This window comes from Haliotis rubra, unplaced genomic scaffold, assembly GCF_003918875.1.
Source record: "Haliotis rubra isolate DU_JTF1 unplaced genomic scaffold, ASM391887v1 Scf210, whole genome shotgun sequence".
In the NCBI taxonomy this organism is placed as follows: domain Eukaryota; kingdom Metazoa; phylum Mollusca; class Gastropoda; order Lepetellida; family Haliotidae; genus Haliotis; species Haliotis rubra.
In genome coordinates, this window is record NW_025766115.1 from 923,848 (window position 1) to 941,110 (window position 17,263).

General features: G+C 39.5%; 1 protein-coding gene across 1 annotated transcript in view; it reads left to right on the forward strand.

The window, feature by feature from the left end:
- The first annotated feature begins 168 nt into the window (after positions 1-168).
- LOC124276624 (protein strawberry notch homolog 1-like) overlaps positions 169-17,263 on the forward strand; it is a 43,065-nt gene continuing 25,970 nt past the window's right edge. The window contains 8 exon segments of the mRNA XM_046712276.1: positions 169-246; positions 4,366-4,488; positions 8,704-8,844; positions 10,419-11,036; positions 12,545-12,668; positions 13,840-14,049; positions 14,433-14,517; positions 15,459-15,549. Coding sequence (XP_046568232.1) covers positions 229-246; positions 4,366-4,488; positions 8,704-8,844; positions 10,419-11,036; positions 12,545-12,668; positions 13,840-14,049; positions 14,433-14,517; positions 15,459-15,549 — 1,410 coding nt within the window. The 5' untranslated portion in view covers positions 169-228.

The following is a 17,263-nucleotide window of genomic DNA, read 5'->3' on the forward strand; positions in this document are numbered from 1 at the left end:
AATTTGGGTAAAACATTCAATAATCATATGACACGCAGATGACCGTACTATCAACCAGCTTTTACAATACTATTAAATTCTTTTGTAACTCCTATAACTTGAAAAAGCAAAAATATTGTGATTAACAGTATACAGTTTTTGGAAGGTAGTTTGAAATGCATTGTGGGTAATTAAGCAAGGGACGAGTAATGTTGCCGAAGAGGTGTCGTAATTTGCTGTGAAAATATTATGGCAACAGAAGCAAATGTAAGCCCTGTATTCGGTCAACATCGACTAAATAGAAATATTTAGTTTACAACTGAACTATTTTAATGAAAATAACACTACGAAACTCGTTTATGTGCCATAAATTTGGATCTTAAAGGGAGGAAGTAAACTCACGTTTACCACCACACTATAGTCACGACACACTGTATTGCTGATGGCAAATAATGTGTTTTGTTTGACATGGATAATCCTTCGTTTCACCTTTATTTTTGAAGTGTCAGTATTTAACAAACGTTTTTCCATTCTAAGCAAGATTTTTATTAAACGGGGGCATTTTTCAAACGGATAAATCATATAGATGAACAATAAGCAAAATAGAAACATTTTTTTTAACTTTCGGAATTTCAAAGCCTGTCCTTATCTTTTATGATGTGTTTCCCATCATTGTTGATTATTTGTTGATGCTACAGTTCTTACTGAATGACAGATAGTAACTTCGAAGGTTGATTCAATAAGAGAATATCATTGTGTTTTTTGTGTCACCTTATTTTGGTATTAATATCCAGGAAGAACCATTAGGGACTAAACCTTGATCGGATTTGTCATCCATTTATGTCTATTAAGTGATGAACCATTAGCTTCAATTTTCGGCTGCTTATTATGCAACTTAATTTACTGGAATGCATAATTTAACTAAATCAGTGCAAATCTCACATGACTAAGCAAAATATTAAGGGAGCTGCTTTCATTTTTAGAACACAGTCTGTTACCAGGAAGTCAAACTGAATGTAATGTATATTCCTATAATAAGAAATATATAGAACGGAACTAGTTGAAATACATGAGTGTTGTCTGAAATGTAACAGAGGATCTGTGACTTGACTGAATGTCCCATGATACGTTCATACCTTATAGCTTGTTGTTATACCTTTGTAGCTTGAGACACTGCTCATGTTTTCAGGCACTGTTTAGCTTGGTCCATGTGTTTTCATGTCTAGGTGATACAGCTGGAATGTTGCTGATCTCCCATCAGATAACATTCAATTTACTTTGAAACCTTGAGGCTACTTCTGTGAGGTGTCTGGAACAGAATAGGTCAGGTGCCCATGCTTAGTGTATGGGCCAACTAAACTGGAGATCAGGTGGTTACAGATTGTAACCTCTGGCCTTAGCTTGTAGATGTTGTACCCTGAGGGCTTGGATCATTGTTTATGTTTTTAGCTATTTCTTTAGTCACAGGCTTGGATGATATATGTACACAACATTCACTCTACAATTACTACATTGTGTGAACCTTGCCATTCAGGGTGCCATAATCAATTTCAGCATATTTCGATTTATAATGTGTTTGGACACTTAGCTGAGACAGAGGGAATTTTGATTGGTTTTGACAAGTTTCTAAAGTTTGATGCGTAAGGTATAGAAAATATTTATCATTGTAGACATGGTGGAGATGTTCTGTTCAATCACACACTTTATTTACTGAATATGATTATATGTGCTGTTTTGTCTTATCTGATCCTGTCTCTCTTTTTGGATGGCTCTTGGCAATAATGGGTACAACAAGGACTGGTCGTCTCGGAGTCAGTATAATGTGTCTGAGTGGGATATTCATGCTTCACTGCGGCATGGTATCTCAGTGGGCTAGCACTATAAAACCAGCTTCAGTCTGGGCTACTACAAGTAGCCGCACATACACACGCATGCACGTCGTGATATGAGCGAAATATTCTCAAACACGACGTTAAAGCCAATTTCACCTCACCTCTCTTTTTGGACCACTGTAATGCTGTGGTCTGAGTGAGTGAGTTTAGTTTTACGCCGCACTCAGCAATATTCCAGCTATATGGCAGCTATCTGTAAATAATCAAGTCTGGACCAGACAATCCAGTGATCAACAGCATGAGCATCGCAGTGCGCAATTGGGAACCGATGACATGTGTCAACCAAATCAGCGAGCCTGACCACCCGGTCCTGTAAGTCGCCTCTTACGACAAGCATAGTCGCCTTTTGTGGCAAGCATGGGTTGCTGAAGACCTATTCTACCCTGGATCTTCACGGGTCGGTCTCAGTCTGAAATTCACAGAAAAGAAACATTGCAAAGACATGGAAATGACTTTGGAATGTTCATAATTTAACGTTTATGTAATAAACAAATCCAGCAATATGCTGAAAAATGAAAACAGCAGTATAACAATATAAGGGTAATGCTATTTTTGAGGGCATTATCATTTGCAGAAGCCTGAGGTCTTCCATTAACTGCCCGACGAAGGAGGGCAGTTGGAAAAAACCTAGGGCTTCTGCAAATGATAATGCCCTCAAAAATAGCATTACCGTTATTATTGCTAAAATACATGGAATTTGTGTTGAAAAGAAAAAGGAAACAATGAAGGAATTTGACTGAGTTTACTCAAAACCAACTTCTGACGAGGTTGACTGCCCGTATGCAATTACGTCATCGAACAATTCAAGTGACGTCACAACAGAAAGTGACGATATTCGACCCTGGCCTTTGACAAGACCATAGCCTGCAACATGCCAAACCATGTCAGTGTTCGGTTTTGGTCCATCAACAACGTTAATAGTGCAATTGTTAAGGTTAGCACCAGCAAGAGAGCCAATATTACCGCTATGTAAAGCGGGAATTCGGGTTGCTTTGACTTGTTTGACCCAGAATATCTGCCAGTCCAAAGCCAATGTCGAATGAACCGATGCACCCACTATGACTGAGTGGAATATTATTGTATGTGTAACACCTTTGCCAAACTAGCCCGTGTTATATTCTGGTACAGAATTGTTTCCCTTAGATATGCTAGGATGCACTGTTATGTGTAGGTAGCAAGATGTATTCCACTGATAGCTTGAAGTATTTGTGCAGGTCCCACATTTGTTTGGATGTACATGTAAACTTATCGTAGGGTCTGTATACAATTCTATTTATGCTCCGGGGACTAGCACTAGCAGTGTAAAACATGCAACGGTCTAGACCAGTACGAGCAGCAACATATTACACATGCATGCATGATGCAGTGTAAATGTAAGCACAGTAAGCTTGAACCAGACCACAATTCACTAACTAATTTCAGATTAAAATTAGTTCCCATCATGCTGGCTTCCCCAGTTGCATGTCTTTTTAACCTGATGACATGAGTAGACAATGCCATTTAGAAAGTGGTCAAATGTAATACAAGTATCATTTGTGAGTACACTTTCTCGTTAAAGTACAGATTATAGTACTTTTGTTGGGTTGAATACCATCCGTGATTCGAACCCACACCCTCAGTCAGCCGCCTAACCCGCTCAGCCACAGTGGCTGATGACATGACTTGAGTATGATTATTTTCATGATGCACTCGAACATTAACTATCTGACAACAGTGTTTGCGTTAACAACAAAACCAGCATGTTCTGCACGCAAAGCATTTTGTGTTCTGGGAACAAGTAACCGAGAAACGTATTTTGCTCAATGAAACATAAAAAATAATACAAAGTTTCTCTTAGCAAATTTGACTTGCAAATAATGACAACATGCAAGGAAATGACGTGTAAATTTCAAAATTTTACGGGCCCCACCCACCCAACTAGAAACCTCGCAGCTTTCTGGCTCAGACATACACCTGCGGTGCATGAACACGCAAAATTCTTGGGGCAATGCGTTTTGGGAACGCAAAGCCTTTTTACCTACTGCGAACAACCGCCTCCGTGGTGTAGTGGTTAGAGCGTCTGCCCAGAGAGAGGAAGGTCGCGGGTTTGATCCCCTACCGCCTTGTACCAAATATGGTACTTGTTGGTCCTTGCCTGGCGCTCGTCATTAATGGGTACAACAAGGACTGGTCGGCTCGGAGTCAGTATAATGTGTCTGAGTGGGATATTCATGCTTCACTGCGGCATGGTATCTCAGTGGGCTAGCAATATAAAACCAGCTTCAGTCTGGGCTAGTACAAGCAGCCGCACATACACATGCATGCACGTCGTCATATGAGCGAAATATTCTCAAGCACGGCGTTAAACCCAATATCACCTCACTGCGAACACTGGACAAACATGGTAAATAGGATCTGATCTTAAACAAGTTTTGAAATCCTGAAGTTAAAGGTCATAATAAAACTGTTTGGCATATTAGGATTTACTCTGATTCTAAGACTTATTTGTTTCCAGGACTCTTTTGACCTGTTGTCGGCTGCATTGGATGAGTCTGGTATTACTGGAAATGATTTGGCAGATTTGAGCTGTGAATCCTCAGTGCCATCTACAAGTGACTATGGCAGTTTGCAAAATACGGTGAGTTCACTTGCACAACTAGGAGCTTTTATGATTTGTATCAAGTACAATGCAATCTTAGTACAAGGCTCTAATGTCTCTTTAATCCTCTAAATGCTACTGTCGAACCCATTCGACAGGACAGCAGCATAATGACATCCCCAAATAAAACTTGCAATAATTATTCAACAAGTCGGATTTACGTGTCATTTGAATTATGTATGGAATGCATCAATTCTGAGCTTTCTAACTATATAATCTTCGATTAGTTTATGTACCTTAAAACGAAATGCCTGCGAAATAAAAATTTGTTTGCCAAATTTCTCCTCACACAGCCACAAATAACGGCAATTGTTGACTTTGTGCACATTACGTCTAATATTTTCTTCATAATGAAATATTTTTTTCAAAATTTGATCAATATTTTTCTTCTTTGAGGAAGAGAAGACACTGTAGTTTCATATTTTCTGAAAATTAGTAACTTTCGGTTTAATTAGTTATAAACAAAAACAATCTCAATGTTACATCACCGATTGGATGAAATAGGAACGATCATGGCAACGGCGGTAAACAAACAACTCCACATGCATCGTGATACCGAAAAAATTGTGCCATCCTTTGATAGATCCAATTATTTTTTTTCCACATCACTAAAAGACAGTAATTGAAAATTTGTTGCTTACACTTTGCTAATGCATTGATAGATCCATAGTGTCTTTACCCATGACCATTTGGGAGGGAAAAATACTAATAATATTAATAACAATTAACATATGAAAATATATGAAAATGTTTAAAGTTGTAACCCTGCGGTTTAACCGAATCCAGCGTTATCGTGAAGAGCGTTATTGGAGGGATGACTGTATCAACAAATGTTCAAATATAAGATACTGAGAAACTTGTTGATCGACTACTGTTTCCGGGTCACGGGAGCATACAAGGTCAAACTGGTTTCGTGATATGCCAATTATATAGTCAAAAACACAATGTTTTTTTCTTATGAGCTATGATTAATTATTCTAAATAGTGATTTGTGTTAAATTTGGGTTTGCCAGACGAAATATCTACAAATTTACTGTTAGTATTCAATAACTAAAGATTTTTACCAGACAACCCCTGTCTGTGACATCACATCCGGTGACCTTTGCACTTACCAGAAAAGCAGTTAGATTTCGTGATCTTAATTTTCGTTTCTCTCTGGTCATATTAAACTGAAAATGATAAATGAAACACTTGTAGAATAAGAAATACTTCAACTTTCACCAGGGCTTATACATGTACAGTGCACTCTGTCTAATTCGGACCAGCTTGGGACCGACTAAAAAGTCCGAATTATACAGTAGTCCGAAGTACACTGATTTTAATGAAGTTATCTCCCTATTATCAGCAGAATTAAAATTATAAACTATTTTTCGCAATGTTATTGAAAACAACGATTCTCGGACACCTGCTTCGGCAGCGGGTCCACAATAACATTGTCAAAGAGCAAAGTAACGATGTTTCGAGGAATTCATGAAATAAATTGAATAAACTAATGAATGAAATCAACAACATTCATAAAAGTTGTCAAACGTACATATAAAATTACTATTTCCATCTTTTTGTGCGATCATGTAATGTAAGTCAAGTCACTAACAAGTGACATCTCGGCTCTCGCCGCCTCAATCTTCACGCTTCGGACACGATGTTCAATGCGAAAATATATACATGAAGCATTTTTGTCACAGGTCATAGCCTAGCACGATAAGTCCTAATACGCTCCATAATTTACGATAGGTAGCAATTTCTTACTTAATATGTTCAGAATAGCATTATTTTACCCAAAACTTTTGTCTAAATCTAAAAGTTTTCATTTTCATTTAGGATGGTATCCATTGCAGTAATATGATTGGCTGCCTTAGGTCATGTGTCTGATTTTGACCAATCACGACCCTTATATAGCAGACTGTGGCTTAAAAGCGTCATTAGAAACCAATCTTTATCCAATAAAATCGCTTCTTACAACTGATTGATATCACACTGTGTCTGATGGCATCTTAAATGCATAGTGACATTGACACTGAGTTGACATGATCGGCTCAATTATAGTTTACAATTGGTGTTAGTCGCATCAAAGGTAAATAAATGTTCACTGCTAGACTACGCGGTCTTGGCCAAGCGGACTTCCTGCTAAGTAAATAAGACAAAATACACAAACCAATCGACGGAATGTTTATTCAAGGTTTATTGGCCAAGCGGACTTCCTGCTCAGTCCGAATTATATAGCAATGTTTTTACATGTAACTACCTTATCGGGCTGACACTTTGGTCCGAAATCCGAAAAAATGAGAGTCCGAGATACCGAACTTTTTTATTATGACAACAAAGAAGGAGTACGTCGGGACCATGAGTTCAGTCCTGTTTATACAGCAATCCGAGAAAGACAGTCCGAGTTTGACAGAGTGCACTGTAATTCCTGTAAGCTTTGTTCTTATCAAAATAGCAATATTTTATGAATGGGTCGGACGAAACGCCCCATGTTTGTTTTTCGTACGTGTAACACGGTGCAACACTGTTTTTCTGTGGGTTTGTGTTGAAAATAATGAACCATAACACTTGAAATTAGGACTCATGAATATTCATAAATCATGTATTTTATCCTGCAGTTTTCATGACATGACATGGTGGAATAAACGTAATAGTGCCATTTGAATAAAATATGTGATGACATCGAAATAACGATTTGTTTACGACTATTTCAGAAATGTTTTTTAATTTGTCGTCTAGCTGATAATTGCCGATAAAAATATAAGAATTTGAAGTCAGATAATTATGAGATATCGGAAATACGATTATGAAATCGGTTTGCACTAATTTAACGATTTATTCAGATTCCTTATATGAAACGCATTCCACTGTCAAACAAGTAATTCAGGTAAATTCAGGAAAATTTACATTATTTATGTTTGCCATGTCATTAACCTCTGTATGTTTGAAATTATTATGATATTTTGTAGATAATAATGTTCATTTTTCTGTCTAGTATTAATGTGCCAAATATTTTTTCAGTTGTCCCTTAATTAATTACACACCGACTGTTTGAAATCACCCACCCTCTTTGCAAGGCCTTATGCTGAAATTAATTCAGCAGGCTAAAGGTTAAACTGTTACTTAATGAAACTTTGACAGGGCCAAGTTGTGTGTCAAGGTCACTGAATGTGCTGAACAGTTTTCTCTAAGCCATTGCATCTACATGCAGAAAGGTATTCTGTCAAGTAAGGGTATTAGCGGTAAATTGTTAGGAATTGTTATCCTTATGTTTTTTACGTATCGTTGATCAGAATTGGGTGATTTCAAATGTCAATGAGATTGACTCTTGTGGTATAGTCAAGGTTATGGTTCAACAGTATGTGCTAAACATGCTACAGAACTGATTCCATTTTAAATATACCCCACCAGCCATGATTCACTGGCTAGCATGATGCTCTTAACTGTCGGGGCGGTGGGGTAGCCTAGTGGTTAAAGCGTTTGCTCGTCACGCCAATGACCAGGGTTCGATTTCCCACATGGGTACAAGATGTGAAGCCTATTTCTTGTGTTCCTTGCCGTAATATTGCTGGAACATGGCTAAAAGCGGCATAAAACTAAATTCCCACACTCGATCTTACCTGTCAATCCATCTATTCTTCTGTTAGCCCACCTGATCAAAAGTCCAGTAAAGTGGTCTTCCTCGCTGGTGTCCAGCTTGGTTTTTAAATATGATCCTTACAGAAATCACTTGACCAATATACCAATCACTTAACCAATGTTGGTTCCAGTCGATGACACCATGATTTATCGAGGGGTTCAGATCAGATATTCAATATGGCTGTCATGTTTGTCTTTATGATGGCATGTTTTGTTGTAACTAGATTTTAATGTCGAACCTACAGCAGCCCTTCTGGAATGGCTATTTTTGTTGATATTTTATACTGCTGACAACATATCCAGGTGAGCTACAGTGCTTCAGCATTATTTTTATGAGTTGGTCATGAATTACACATGTTAAGCATTCACATTGAATTTGAAGATTTATGATACAAGCTACATTACTGTTGAGAGTAATTCTATTCAAAATTATGTTAGTAAGTAAAGAATTAAAATGGGATTTTACAGAGATGTTATTAATATTGATGATGATGATGATGATGATGATGAATCGTATCAGTGGAAAATTCATTGCGGAAAGGGTTGTTAAGGTAGTTTTCATTTTTGCAGGGATTTCCTGATTCCCCTCTGGTAAATGGAACACCGAACAGCAAACATGGTGACGTGAACCAGGCTGATCTGTTCAACCAGGCCATGGGCCAGCTGTCTGCAGCCTCTTCACATATCAAACCGAGGAACACACCCAGTCCAGTAAGTCACCCAGGTCCTGTTTCATCTGTATGAGAACTGTGTAGGACCATCATAGATCGTCTCCTCTCTTGTGCTACTTTTCTGTTGTCAGTGTGCAGAAATATACCCTGCAGGACGTAGACTATAACTTGATGATAAGACTAAAAATTCCCATTTTATATCATGTTAAATTCCCTCCCAAGACTGGCCTCGTTATCATGATCTGATGTTTCCATTTCATTTTAGGAATTTTTAACACTGACAACATATTGTACAATTAGGCAGAATTTCATTTAGAAACTACAGTCCGTTTGAGACAAAATGATACCGATGAATTGCAATCTAACACAAAAACAAGTAGACATAAAAGAATAAACCAGCTCGGCCTGCAATAAAAACAACATAAAAACTCGAGAAAAAATTGCATAATTTGTGTCACAAAAATAAAAAAGTTGTTTAATAAACTGTCATTTATTTGTGCGCTTTCACAGTTTGTTACAAGGGCGCAGTGGCAACTAAAGGAACAGCGCAAAAAGCGAGATGCACGTGTATTAGTGACGTCAGAGACATGTGATTACTGCTGATTGACAAAGTGAGAGAAAATGAAATTTTCTCCAGATGTAAAGTCTATAATTTACAAAGTCTATGATTTCTTCAAGGATGAAAACGACAGGGGGACTATGCATTTACTAAGTACATACAGCGCACTGCCTATGCAGTTGGGGTATGTGTCATCTCGCCAGTTCAAACATTTGTTGAGAACCCGTTAACGCACGTGCGTCTCGCTTTTCACACTTTTCCTTTAGTTGCAACTGCGCCCTTGTAACAAACTGGGAAAGCACACAAATAAATGATGACAGTTACTTAAACAACTTTTTTATTTTTATGACACAAATTATGCAAAGAAAAATTTTGGAGTTGGTCAGTTGTTTTTATTGCAGTCTGCGTTGGTTTTATTCTTTTATGTTTATTTTGTGTTAGATTCCAATTCATCGGTATCATTTTGTCTCAACTGGACTGTAGGGATCTCTCTGGAAAATAGTTGCTGGCATCACGGTATATATATTGTCACTGACGGGATTTTAGCACTGTAAAACGAAATGGATGGAGCAGTGTCTACACAACCACTTTCATTCCAGGATGAATGCAACAATTCTCTCTGTAAAACCCCCATTAAAACTATGCACGCATTTCAAGCTAATAGATTTCTCTACAAAATAAGACATGGGTCACTATAATTATGCTCATGCTTTAGGAGCTAGGGTCATGAAAATGCTCTAATCTCTCGGTGCATGGTAGGTCAAAACTGAGTATGTTGGTGGTAAACAGGCACAGCATGGGCCCGATTGCGATTAATAAATGATGGTAAACCGATCATGGTAGTTAGGTTTAAGTGTCTTGGAAAGAATGGTGATTAGCATGCTAAAAAATACCATTTATTCAATCTGTTTTAGTGTGTGTTGTTTGTGTCCATGATGCAGTAAACAGGAAATTTGGTTAACGGTACAAATTATGAGCAGGGATTTTCGCTCTGAATCGAAAGATCATATTGATTTAGAAATAAGGAATTGATTTATTATGATGCAATGTTGCAGGTACTGGCAGGTGTTCCACAGTCTCTGTTACGAGCCAATACAGTCCATGGGCAAAGTCCTACAGTACATGCACCAAAGATCATCCGTGTTCCAAGTTCATTATTAAACTCTTCCTCCTCCCCACTCTCCTCCCTCCCCAGCAGCATTACACGCTCCCTGGTGCAAGGGGTGTCACCCAACCAGCCCCGGGTCATCACCATCACCCGCATGGGGTCCGGAGGCAACGTGGGGAGCAGGCAAACCATCACCCTCACTCCACAAGCTACCAATGCAAACAGTCCAAAGATCATTGTAGCAAGTAGTAATAAGAATATGAACTCTATTTCAACTGTGAATGGACAGGTGATGCGGACTAGTTCACCAATACAGGTGGTCAGCAAAGTGGGGATGTCAGGAGGGAAGCTGTTACCTGGCTCAACCATGACTTCCGCTCAGACATCTTTGTTGAACAGTTTACAAGGAAATCGCTCAGTTACTTCTACGGTTCCAAGCAACGTTGCTACGTCACTTGTTAATGGTAATAACATTAATGCCATCAAAACTAGTCTTTCCAATAAGGATCTCTCAAGGCTGTGGTCTCAAGAAGATGTCCGGCTGAAAACAATGGCTGGAATGCAGGTATGTGGAAAACTGTGTTTCACGATGTACAGGACACTGTTGTGGATATAGAGGTGAGGTGAGGTGAAATTGGGTTTAACGTCGTGCTTGAGAATATTTCGCTCATATGACGACGTGCATGCGTGTGTATGTGTATGTGCGGCTGCCTGTACTAGCCCAGACTGAAGCTGGTTTTATAGTGCTAGCCCACTGAGATACCCTGCCGCAGTGATGCATGAATACCACACTCAGACACCTGTCCTTGCTGTACCCATTAATGCCGAGCGCCAGGCAGGGACCAACAAGTACCATATTTTAACGTCTTTTGGTATGAAGCAGTCGGGGATCGAACCCGCGACCTTCCACTCTCCGGGCGGATGCTCTAACCACTACACCACGGAGGCAGTCTGTGGATATAGAGACAGAAAACGTACATACTCCTATGTTTTAAACTATATATTTGTTTGTTGGAATAGAAGTATTGAATGATCATATGTAGTAACCTGACATTTGCATGTTTGCATTCTGATGATTCACAAAGCTGATGTTAGGTTTTGTTTGCCCCCAGATATTTATGGTATTTGTACTTATCATTAAGAAATACAGTTCACTCTACCACCATGTATAGTGTAATAAAGCACACTTTCGCCCTGAACTATTATAGTTAAAGCACGAGGACAACATAAACATAATGTTTCCACCAGGACAACATTAACATAAACGTAATGTTTCCACCAAGTGATGTTAGCCGACGTAATGTGAAGCAACTGCAAATCCAAGACTAATGTAAAAGTGTTAGGGTAGAATGCTACGGAGTAGTTTGCTGTAGGAGGGGCAGACTAGAATGGCGATGACAACTGACATGCATCGACTGGAATGGCGTTGGTTACATTGTGACGTAATGCAAAAGTGTTCGAGGGGCATTTGAGGGGCAGACTAGAATGGCGCAGTGACGCCAGTACATTGTGACGTAATGCAAAAGTGTTCGATTACGAGGGGCAGACTAGAGGGCAGTCACAGACTAGAATGGCGATTACGAGGGGCAGACTAGTGGCGGAGTCACCAGTACATTGTGACGTAATGCAAAAGTGCACATTATCGAATGGCTGATAAAGTATTGTCGGCTTTGCATCTTCATTCTGATAAAAGCATCTTAGAACAAATGTTATTGCTTTAAAGGGGCAGTGGGGTAGCCTAGTGGTTACAGGGTTAGCTTGTCACGACGAAGACCCGGGTTTGATTCACCACAAGGGTACAATGTGTGAAGCCCATTTCTGGTGTCCCCCGCCATGATATTGCTAGAATATTGCTAAAAGCAGCTTAAAACTAATCTCACTCACTCACTATTACTTTCCAGAGGTGATTTCCATTTTATTGACAGAAGGACATGAACATGAAAAGGCTTTCATGCTTAAATCTACATTGTAACATTTTGTGACATTTCAACAAGTTCTCTGATTCAGCCATGCAAGGATGGATCAGATGATGAGAAATCACTTGGCCAGCGGTAATTGTGGGATGTGTTTCAGGTCCATCGACAACACAGTCAGACAATCATGCGTACTCCAACAGCCCTTGAGGAGGAGGAAGTGGAAGAGGAAGTAGAAGAGTTGGGTCATGCAGAGACCTACTTCGAGTACATGCCGGAAAAATGTGAGTAGGAGATGAAACTGTTTTATTCACCAAGTTTTTCAGTCTCCTCATGAAACAAACCAGCATTTGGGGTGAGACAGTTTCACTTGTTATAAGCACTACTCTGAAGTAGGTAAAGAGATGACTTAATGTATCCGGTCAAAGGCTTGGGGAGATGATCATTGCATCTGACTGTGTATGATTGCTCAGGCTATTAACGCCTGATCAGGGGTGGAAATAACTTTAAAATTGCTAGTGTACTCGCTTAGGGCACATGTAAAAATCACTTGCCCTGATAATTTTCCACTCACCGGCCGTATCTTGTTGATTTTTAAATAAATAACATAATTAACATTGAAAGTCAACTGTACAGTGTGATATACACTTTTGCTTGCCTGTCATATGGGTTATTTCCACCTATGTCTGATTGTTGGCAAAATTCAGTCATATAGGTGCATGTTATTAATGATCAACTGCTAGCTTCTGTAAATCTTAAAAACAATGAATGAAAATGCAGTATTATCAAGCAGAACTAACCGAAATTTACACGTTGCAGAAATGTGCATCCAGTATGCACAGATATGGAACTGATGTAGAGAAAATATGCATTGTGTCCAATAGGAAACAAAATAATAGTAACTGCACTAAATTCTCAACTAACATTGTTATAAACATAATGGTTACATCTTATCATTACATAATGAGTATACTACACTATCTGATAACTTCACAGGGCGCTTGACCCATGAAGGTCCGGGTTAGAATTGATCTTAGTAAAGCATGCTTGTCATAAGAGGCAACTAACGGGATCGGGTGGTCAGGCTTACTGACTGGGTTGACACATGTTATCGTATCCCAATTGCGTAGATCAATGTTCATGCTGTTGATCCCTGGAGTGTCTGGTTTTGACTCGATTATTTACAGACCGCTGCCATATAGCTGGAATATTGCTGAGTGCGGCGTAAATTGAACTTGCTCACTCTCAGGGTGCTCATATGCTTTTCGATGGCCCTTGAAATTGGTAATAAGGGATCCTCTGGGCCCCTGGCTTTGTAGGGCAGGGTAAAACCCTGAGTGGTAATGATGATGCTTGGACAACATCGAATTGTGGTGTCGGAGCAAATAAGGTTTGACTGTATTGTGACAATTGTCTACTTCAGTGTTCATACGACCATCACAATGTATGTTACAGTAAAGCTTGGCGAGAAGCATCCTGACGCTGTGGTGGAAACAAGCTCCATGGCAAGTGTGGAGCCTCCCGATATCCACTACAAGCTGTGTATACCCGAGTCTGTGATGGATAATTGTCAGTTGTCCGCTCTGCAGCTGGAGGCCATTGTATACTCCAGTCAGAGACATCAGACAGTCCTGCCAAGTGGTGAACGTGCTGGCTTTCTCATAGGTAGGTTAGAGCAGACTGGAGGAGTCTCAATATGTTGGGTGTGTTTGAAATTAATAACCAGGAGTTATTACTGCTGATGTAAAATGTTAGAATTTGTATTCACCCAGATTCAAAATTAGTGTTGGGAATTGGTTGAAATCTCACAATTGATAATTGGTTCATTACCAACAAGCAATCATCGAATAAAATTGGTTAGAGAATTTATTTTGCCTATTAGTCATTTACTCAGATTTGCCTATTCAGATTATTGAAGCTAACTTTAAAGCACTATTTCATGTTGGCTAAAGTCACTGACTGAGTGAACTATCTGTATAGAACATGACCTGTAAATTAGTGATGATTCATCAGTAAGTCACGTTGCTGACATGCTTCAACTGTTGCAGGTGATGGTGCTGGTGTCGGTAAAGGCAGGACGATTGCTGGTATCATCTATGAGAACTATCTTCAGGGGAGGAAGAGAGCACTCTGGTAATGAAATATGCTTCTCATCTCCTCAGGTTAATACAGGGCGGTGGGGTAGCCTAGTGGTAAATGGGTTCGCTCGTCACGCCGAAGACCTGGGTTCGATTACCCACATGGGTACAATGTGTAAAGCCCATTTCTGGTGTCCTCCGCCGTGATATTACTGGAATATTGCTAAAAGCGGCGTAAAACCATACTCACTCAATCACTTAGGTTAATACGGCTTCATCACTGTGGCATCTGCATAATTATGGTAACTGTTAATATTGTGGTTTTCAGTTAATTTCAGATCGGTTTGCTGGAATAATATTTGAAATAGACTTTGATTTGAAGCTAATTTAAGTCCATTTCCTGCAAAGAAACTTGAATTATGGACCCATTCTTGTTCTGATATTGTAAACCACAAGAGAACAAAACATACAACCTTATGCTGGACTGCGTCTGGTTTATTGCTTGAGGTTTTTATCCACGAAGTTGTTTATTTACTTACTTACTCACTACCTGCTAGAGACCGCCTCCGTGGTGTAGTAATTAGGGCTTCTGCCCGGGGAGCGGAAGGTCGCGGGTTCGATCCCCGGCCGCATCATACCAAAAGACATTAAAATATGGTATTTGTTGGTCCCTGCCTGGCGCTCGGCATTAGTGGAGACAGCAAGGACTGGTTGGCTCGGAGGCAGTTTAATGTGTCTGAGTGGGGTATTCCTGCCTTACTACGGCATGGTATCTCAGTGAGATAGCAGTCTGGTCTAGTACAAGCAGCCACACATACACACGCATGCACGTTGTCATATGAGCGAAATATTCTGAAGTACAATGTTAAAGTCCATTTCACCTCACATCCTATAATATCAGTCACACAGTAAACCATGACATGTAGAGTTTAAGATTAAAGACTTACAAGATTTCTTGCATCAGCGTGACAACTAAATAATCCAATGTGTTTTCAGGTTGAGTGTTTCCAATGATCTGAAAGTTGATGCTGAAAGAGATCTGAGGGATATTGGGGCTGGGAAAATTGATGTCCACTCTCTCAATAAGGTGAGTCAGGGAAGATGACGTGCTTGATTGTCACTCTCAAACATAAGGTTCGATAGGAGGGAGAATGAAAGATAGCATGCGAGACAAGTGAGCTTCCTCTGCTGTATTCTTGGCCAGAACAGGAACCCATGCCATAATGCTGTGAACAGTGTGTTCAAATCCTGGTTTTGAACAAAGTTTGTTCCTAGGTTTTCTTTAGTTCAGATAAGTTGCGGTGGATATAGAAACGAGTTCCGTCCGTGTGTCCGTCACACTTTGTCCGAAGCATATCTCCTAAACTATTTGTGATAGCTTAAGCAAACTTGGTACACATACATGTCAACCATGATCCCTAGATGTGCCTTTTGGGGGTTAGACCCAGATATGAATTTTATTTTTTGCGGTTTCCATGGAAACATGACCAGGGCCGGAAATAACTTTAAAATCGCTAGTGTACTCCGGAACAGTGGCACATGTAAAATCACTTTCCCTGATAATTTTTCCACTATACCGGATGCTTTCTTGTTGATTTTTTTAAAATAAACAACATAATTAACATTGGAAAGTCAAGTGGACACCGGTACAGTGTGATATACAAATTTGCTTGCCCGACAGAAAAAGACACTGGACTTGGACGTCGGGCAATGGGTTATTTCCACCCCTGATGACTTAGGCTGTGACTATGAGAATGTCATCTTGTCCGGAGCAGATCTTCCAAACTATCCATGCTAGCTTCATCAAACTTGGTACACGTATCAAGCATGATCCCTACATGTGCCTTTTGGGGGTTAGACCCAGATATGAATTTTATTTTTTGTGGTTTCCATGGAAACACGACTTAGGTTGTGACTATGAGGATGTCATCTTGTTGCATTTCCATGGCAACAAGTTAGGCTTCAACTGAATTTGTTGGTAGTGCTCCTTTCTGGAGCAGATCTTAAAAACCTTTCAATACTCTCCTTCCACTTTGCTGTATACACTCCAAAACCTTTAACATATTCATAACTAGTAGACATATTCATAAAGAGTATTTTGCTGTTGCGGGGGATATTGATGACTTTGTCTTCTTGTTTAATCTTCTAAGAAGATTAACTCTCATAGAATTCACATGTGTACTTTCTGCTTGAAATTCTGTCTTCTGCGAGGTGCCTCCTTCCCTGTTACCTATTACCGTTGATTTGAAGGGTTCATGCTGGCAATATTGGCGGTTTTGTACACCTTACTCCGGGTTTTGCACAGATTTTTAAAAATGGGAGTCATGGTGACTCACAATATTTTTTGGGGAAGTCATTTTCAATATTTGGGAGTCATGAAAATTGTAATATTACTTTCACACCACCAAATGAAACTACAGCATTGTTCAATTCACACAGCCAGGATTACTGTCTCCTCTGAGTTCTCTGGAATAATCTGACAGCTCTGTAAAAGTCAAACTATCATCGAACAATAATATCATTTTTTGCTTATCAAATCGATTTTATTGAACTGAATTGTGAGGGCCACCCATAAAACTTGCGTCAAGCTTGACTCGTATGATAATATTTTGAAAGTCGTTTACAAAATTGTTGCGTTAAATACGCAGGAATCACGCGTCATGTAAAACCCTGCTCACTCATGTCTGGGATTCACAGAATAGTAACCATCAGAGACCTGCATCACTTCAGACTTTCCTCCCACTTCTAGCGTTCTAGCCACATCTAACTCGCTGATACGAGGATTGTGTCGTATGTCACCA